This window comes from Microtus ochrogaster, chromosome 2, assembly GCF_000317375.1.
Source record: "Microtus ochrogaster isolate Prairie Vole_2 chromosome 2, MicOch1.0, whole genome shotgun sequence".
In the NCBI taxonomy this organism is placed as follows: Eukaryota; Metazoa; Chordata; class Mammalia; order Rodentia; family Cricetidae; genus Microtus; species Microtus ochrogaster.
This window is the reverse complement of record NC_022010.1, coordinates 41,663,775-41,671,278: the sequence shown is the minus strand read 5'-3', so window position 1 is coordinate 41,671,278 and position 7,504 is coordinate 41,663,775. Positions and strand designations below refer to the sequence as shown.

The 7,504-nt window shown below is 42.6% G+C and overlaps 1 protein-coding gene across 4 annotated transcripts in view; it reads right to left on the bottom strand.

The window, feature by feature from the left end:
* Pcyt1a (phosphate cytidylyltransferase 1, choline, alpha) overlaps positions 1–7,504 on the bottom strand; it is a 50,119-nt gene that overhangs the window by 11,235 nt on the left and 31,380 nt on the right. For all 4 annotated transcript variants that reach the window (XM_013351571.2, XM_005344846.3, XM_005344844.3 and 1 more), the window contains exons 5-7: positions 6,384–6,535; positions 3,264–3,342; positions 2,594–2,736 (exon numbers count right to left, since the gene is read on the bottom strand). In XM_013351571.2, the coding sequence (XP_013207025.1) occupies positions 2,594–2,736; positions 3,264–3,342; positions 6,384–6,535 (374 nt within the window). The remainder of the gene's footprint in view (positions 1–2,593; positions 2,737–3,263; positions 3,343–6,383; positions 6,536–7,504) is intronic.

The window sequence follows — 7,504 nt, the reverse complement described above, 5'->3', positions numbered from 1 at the left end:
GCAAAGGCTATCATTGGTATTTTTCATTTTAGCCATTCTGACAGGTGTAAGATGGTATCTTAAAGTTGTCTTGATTTGCATTTCCCTGATCGCTAAGGAAGTATATGAAATGATCTTCTTTGTCTCTTTTGACTGATTTTAGCTTGATGTCTATTTTGTTAGATATTAGGATAGCTACACCAGCATATTTCTTAGGTCAATTAGATTGGTATATTTTTGCCCAACCTTTTACTCTGAGATGGTGTGTCTTTGAAGTTGAGATGCGTTTCTTGTATGCAGAAGAGGGATGGATTCTGTTTTCGTATCCAATCTGTTAGCCTGTGCCTTTTTATAAGTGAGTTGAGTCCATTTACATTAAGAGATATTAATGACCAGTGGTTACTATCTCCTGTTAATATAGTTTTCATCATTGGTGATTAATTTGTGATTTTTTTTTCTTCTTTGGGAACTGCTGTAATGAGATCATCAATTGTATGAGTTTTTGTTGGTGTAGCCATCTTCCTTGTGTTAGAGTTTTCCTTCTAGTATTTTGTGTAGGGCTGGGTTTGTGGTTAGGTATTGGTGAAATCTAGATTTGTTATGGAATATCTTGTTTTGTCCTTCTATGGTGATCGACAGTTTTGCTGGGTATAGTAGTCTGGGCAGGCATCCGTGGTCTCTTAATGTCTCCATAATGCTTGACCATGACCTTCTGGCTTTCATTGTCTCCACTGAGAAGTCAGGTGTAATTCTGATAGGTCTACCTTTATATGTTACTTGGCCTTGTTTCTTTGCAGCTCTTAATATTCTTTCTTTACTCTGTATGTTTAGTGTTTTGATTATTATGTGGCAAGAGGATTTTTTTTGATCCAGTCTATTTGGTGTTCTGTAAGCTTCTTGTATCTTCATAGGCATATCTTTCTTTAGGTAGGAAAAGTTTACTTCTATGATTTTTTTGAATATATTTTCTGTGCCTTTGAGTTGAACTTCTTCTCCTTCTTCTATACCTATTATTCTAAGATTTGGCCTTTTTTTTGGTTTTTTTTAGAGACAGGGTTTCTCTATGGCTTTAGAGCCTGTCCTGGAACTAGCTCTGTAGACAAGGCTGGTCTCGAACTCACAGAGATCCGCCTGCCTCTGCCTCCCGAGTGCTGGGATTAAAGGCGTGCGCCACCACCGCCCGGCAATATTTGGCCTTTTTATGGTGTCCCATATTTCATGGATATTTTGGGTTAAGCTTTTGTTAAATTTAATGTTTTCTTTAACTGATGAGTCTATTTCCTTTATTGTATCTTCCTGCTTGAGATTCTCTCTTTCATTTCTTGTATTCTGTTGTTCATGCTTGCATTTGTGGTTCCTGATTCTTTTTCTCATAATTTGTGTTTCTATCATTCCTTCGACTTGTGTTTTCTTTATTTTTTCTATCTCAGTTTTTCAAGTCCTGAATAGCTTCTTTTATATGTTTGAGTTCTTTTTCTTGGTTTTCTTTAAATGATTTGCTGATATCTTCCAATTTTTTGTTTGTTTTTTCCTTCATTTATTTAAGGTAATTTCTTATTTCATCTTTAAGAATTTCAAACATTCTCTTGAGGTTATTTTTTAGATCATTTTCTTCTGGTTCATCCATATTTGGTTGTAGGGTCTTTAGGTTTTGCTGGTATTGTGTTGCTCTTTGTGGTATGGCATGTGATCTTACCTTTTCTATTCATCTTTTCGTCTAATAGGTGTGGTTGGGGATTCTGAGATTCTGTTGAATAATCTTCTAGGTGCCAGTAAATCCAAAGCTCAGATGGTTGTTCCTCATGGTACAGTCGGTGTCACAATTCTAGTTACCCCATTGGTTACTCCTGTTCCTAGAAGTAGCTCAGTACCTGATTTCTTCTTTTTAAATCAACTTTACTTAAGTATTATATATATATAAAATTTATAGCATCTCTAAAAGCCAATATTAAGCAAAAGTATTTGCATGGTTTTTGTTTGTTTTTGAAACAGGACTTTCCCATGTGGGGAAAATGTATATAAAATGCTCTGTGTCATTAGCCACATGGGAAAGATCCATAGTTTTCAACACATTCTCAAGAGAATACCCGATTTTAAAAAAAAGCAACCAAACAGTGAAGAGCCTCTCTAAATATACTGATGCACTGATATTTGTTATTTTTTGAGACAGAGTGTCACGTTACTAATCCTAGCCTCAGAATTCTGATTGTACCCCTAGTGCTTTCACTACAACAGATATATCTGTGTTGTAACCATAGGCACATATTTTTGCTGAATTGTTTATTTTATTTTTTTAAAGATAAGATCTCACTGTGCAGCCCTAGCTGGCCTGGAGCACACAGAGCTCTCCTTCCTCTGCCTCCTAATGCTGGAACTAAAGGCATGCGCCACCATGTCCGGCTTTGTTTGCCTGTCCTTGTATCAGTACACCGATCTTTTAGACCATGAGGGCAGAACCTGGGTGAAGTGATTAGTGTGGCCTTTCCTGAAAAGTGGTGTGCATTACCTCTGGGGAATGATAATCACAGCAGACTGAAAAGCGTGCACAGCCCAGACAGCAAAGCAATGTGTGCCCTACAGAAGCAGGGAACTGCAAGATGAGGTTGCAACTCACGTTGATAAAGCTGACATTGAGCTCCTTGGCAGTGTAGCCCCTCTGGAGGTTCCGTCTCGCATACACATCATAGTCACGGACAATGCGGGTGATGATGTCTGATGTAGAGATACCTTCTGTCCTCTGTGTTGGAGCAAACATGCCTGAGTTGAAACAAACAGACAAACACTGTCATGTTCTAGACAGAACCTGGGACTAATACACTTCTTTTTCTCAAAAAATAGATTCCCCTTTAAACCCAGCACTTGAGAGATAGAGGCAGGTAGATCTCTGTAAGCTCAAGGCCTGCCTGGTCTACACTGTCAGATCACAAGGAAGGAAGGAAGGAAGGAAGGAAGGAAGGAAGGAAGGAAGGAAGGAAGGAAGGAAGGAAGAGCAAACTCTAGAGATCTGGCACACAGGAATCAAGGCCTAGGAGAAAGGAAGCAAGCACTGTTCCAATAGTAAGAAAAATATGGGACTTGTCCTAAATTTAAGAGATGAAAAGGAGCTGTTTGGACCAAGAATTGACAGGTGTTGGTGGTGCTCACTTAGGCCGTTGTCCACAATTTGACCGGAAGCAAAATATGGATTTCTGAGTTCCCACTTCCTACTGTAAAGCAGTGCCGTAGCTGGATCTCTTGAGTTGCCCAAGGCCCCATAAAGTGAAGCTGGACCTTGGCTCACTCACCTGCTTCCTTGATGTGCTTATACACGTCATCACTCCCCGCAGAAGAATAGGGGATATCGTCATGGGCTACGAAATCAATCTGAAAATAAGAAAACGTCAGCTCGTCTCCAGGCTAACTGCCACTGGAAAGACCCTGTACATATTCTTGGGCTCAGGAAAAGGGAAACTGGCAAGGGTCACACCTCAAAACCACCTTTTCTCTGTACCTTTTTGCCTGCTTCATATATTCCACAATCTGTCTGGAAAGCAACCTCATTATCTATGGCTTCTACATAGGAAGCTTGCCAGTTTCTTCTCCTGGTCTGAGAGGTGCTGCCTCCCTCCGTACGCCACCAGCACGCTATGGTCAGTGGAGCAGGACAGGCTTCTGGTAAGCCAGTTAGTAGACAGAGCCTAGAAAGAAGGGAATTTCCCTGTCTTTCTGGGTCTGTAGAAATGGGCCACAAAAAGGCTTCTAAAAGGGTGAAAGATTTTGTTATTGCTTAGCTAACTGCTTCTTCTCTTACTTCCCAAGAAAAGGAGTATTTATAAATAGCAACTAACGTCTTTTTCCAGAACAGTATTTGTTCTACCGAGAAATGGAAAACCCAAAGCGACAAGTGTTTATCACCGTGTTGCTGTAAATAGACGTCTTTTAGGAGGATTGCAAACCCTCATCTAGTGACTCTCTCTGGACAGCCCGTAAACCTTTGTTAATGCAATACTAACTAGAGCAAACCCAACCCCCACACGCTGCACAAGTGTGAAGCAAGCTCCTCAGGACCTAAGCTAACCTCTCCATCACCCATGAACAAGCTGACAGGATAGCAAAGTAAAGGCTCGGCAGCAAGCGAGCCGCGTGGTGGAGATTTACTGCTCACAAGGAGGAAGGGGGCATAGCAAGTTCTCCTCTGTACCTCTGTCTGGGGCCAGCTGTGCTGCAGAGAATGCCTTGCTCATCACCCTGGGTTCCACTGTTAAGAGCTGGTGGAGGAAACCTGGAGAACCACAAAGGTCTGTCCTGGGCTGGTGAGTTGGTGAGCAGGTAAAGGCACCTGCTGCCAAGCCTCGTTATCCCGTTTCATCCCTGAGAAAACTGGCGCCCCCACACTGTTCTCGCACCTTTATGTGTGTGCTGTGGCCCAACACATACACACAATGAGTAAATAAAGTAAATAAAATGTAGTAAATGGTCTGTCCTAATCCTAAACAGTTACAGTAAATCTCCACTGGCTTCTGGCCTACTCAAGTACTTCAGAAGCATGGCGGCTTTGTTCCTTCCTGCCTCCTGCAATGATCCACACACCCATGCAGAAAAGTAACAATATGTACACTGTTTCTCAAACTTGAGGGTCTCTAACCACTGTAACAAATTCATCCCTTTTATGGCCACCTTTGGTTTTCTGTGTATTATTATTATTATTATTATTATTATTATTATTATTATTTTGGTTTTTCAAGACAGGGTTTCTCTGTAGCTTTGGAACCTGTCCTGGAACTAGATCTTGTAAACAAGGCTGGTCTCGAACTCATAGAGATCCACCTGCCTCTGCCTCTTGAGTGCTGGGATTAAAGGTGTGAACCACCACCACCCGGCTCATGCCCACCTTTGTAAGAAGCATGCTTCAATACAGGAGAATTCAAAGGCGGGTTTTTTTTTTTTTAAGATTTATTTATTTATTATGTATACAGCATTCTGCCTCCATATATGCCCGCATTCCAGAAGAGGGCACCAGATCTCATGGTTGTGAGTCACCATGTGGGTGCTGGGAATTGAACTTAGTACCTCTAGAAGAGCAGCCACTGCTCTTAACCACCAAGCCATCTCTCCAGCCCAGCAGGGGGTTTTTAATAATAAGTACTTCTTAAACAAGGGTGAAAAACACCCCTGGTTATTGTTCCCAAACAATTTCTAGCCCCAAACCAAAGCTGAAAGTAAACTTAAATCAACAGGGGAGGAGAGGAAGGGAGGGGAGCAGAGAAGAATGTATAGCTCAATAAAATCAATAAAATAAATAAAAAATAAACAGAAGAGAACATGTGCTATTTCCTAAATGCAAAGATTTCTTCTTGAATTCAGTTTTTGTTTGTCTTTTTGAAAGGTATTATTTTTATATTTTGTGTGTGCCTGGTGTCCATGGAGGCCATAAGGTGTTGGATCCTTCGGAACTGGAGTTGTAGACAGTTGTGAGCTACCATGTGGGGCTGGGATCTAGACTCAGATCCTGTACAAAACAAGAGCAAGTGCTCTTGCCCACACAGTCATCTCTCCGGCCCCTTTGAAAACGATTTTATCAGTAGTGTGCGTGCGTGCGTGCGTGCGTGCGTGCGTGCGTGCGTGTGTGTGTGTGTGTGTGTGTGTATACAGTTATCTATGGAGCTCTATAGAGGCTAGAAGAGGACACTGGATCCTCTGCAGCTGGAATTACAAGCCACTCCACATGGGTGCTGGGAATAAACTCTGGTCTTTTGAAAGAACACAAACACTTTTTTAAAATTGAGTCATCTCTCCAGCATATGTTTGCTTGTTTTTGAGACAAAGTCTTTATTAAGTAGCCCAAGCTGGCCTCAAACCTGTGGTCCTCCTGCTTCAGTCTCTTGGCTTTGCAATATAAACATCTTTTTTTACATTAAAAAATTAAATATATTTATTTTGTATGTGTACAACTTGTTCATGAATGTGTACATGTAGGCCAGAGGGTAACTTGCAGGAGTCAGTTCTCCCTTCTAGCATGTGGATCCAGGGTTCAAATTCAGGTCATCAGACTGGGCAGCAAGTGTCTCTACCTGCTGAACTGTCTTCTAGCCCAGATAGATAAACTCCGTCAATATATGGCTAGAACTATGGCTATTCTAAAGAGATGAACACACAATAAGGGTAGGTCACACCTATTGTGCAGGGGAAAACGCCAGGTATCCAGACAGTTCATTGACGTTCTGCTAACAGTGTACCTGGAGCACATGCATCAGTTTCTCTGGGCCTCGTTCTCCATATGTAAAGGAAAGAATAGCTATCCCCACAAGATGGCTGTGGGGAGCAACTAGAACACAGCGACCATAAAGATACATGATGGATAGCCTTTTGTCTCAGGCACCGAGGGGACGCTGGAGCTAGGGATGAGTACATGGCCAGTTTCTTACCCGGTGCTCGGCCAGGAACTCAGGCGTCAGTGTCCAGGGGGCGTTCCTCACCACCTCGTCCACATAGCGGCAGTGCTGCACGGCGTCGTAACGCTCGTTTTCGTTCATCACAGTGAAGCCCTTGAAGTTGTGCGTTAGCTCGTCACTGCAGACTGGGTTCACAACACCAAAGTCGTAAGTCAAGACCCCTCTGTCTACCCTTCCCCAGTCACCAACCTTCCCCATCTTCTACTTTCTAGGCCATCCCCATCCAGTCAGGAGAAGAACCTTTTGGATGTAGTTCAGCCTGGGTACCAATGTTTTTCATAACTAACTACACTAAGGCTCACACTTTTGAAAAGAAGGTAAAACGGAACTCAGATTTTGACTTTGAAATGAACACCAGTAGAGTTTTTCGAGTTGGAGAGATGGCTCAGCAGCTAAGAACACTGGCTGCTCTTATAAAATACTCAAGTTTGATTCCCAGCACTCACATGGTGGCTCACACCTGTCTTTTAGTCCCATGGATCTAATGTCCTCCTCTGAATTCCTCAGGCACCAGGCACACATGTGGTTCAGAAACACACATAAAGACCAACCAACTAACCAAACAAAGCAAAACAAAAAACTAACAAACCTACTCCTACACATAAATTTTAAAAACGCTTTCTTATTTTTCTAAAACTGGACTTGACCATAATGTTTGCTTGGCAGACTTTTCTAGCTCTGTGAAGTCAAAGCTGACGAGGTGTTTTTAAGTAGAGATCAGAGCCCCTCTGTTACTGTGGAACCTCAGCTATGAACTGCGAGATAATCCAAGCCCTCTCAGTGCGCCTGCTGCTGCCCTCCCCAGGCTGAGCTACGCTATAGATCGTATCTGGGGCAGCTTGTGCCACACCCTTCCTTTCATAAATGAAATCGGGCCAATGACTGCACTCAAGTCACACAAGCAGGAGGGAGACTGCTCTTTCTGAGCAACACCCAGAACCATCTGATGTTTTCTTACCTCCCATAAAGAGAGAACAACACCGAGAACCATCCCATGCTCTCTTACCTCCCACAAAGAGAAAACAACACCCAGAACCATCCGATGCCCTCTTACCTCCCACAAAGAGAGAATGCCACCCAGAACCATCCGATGC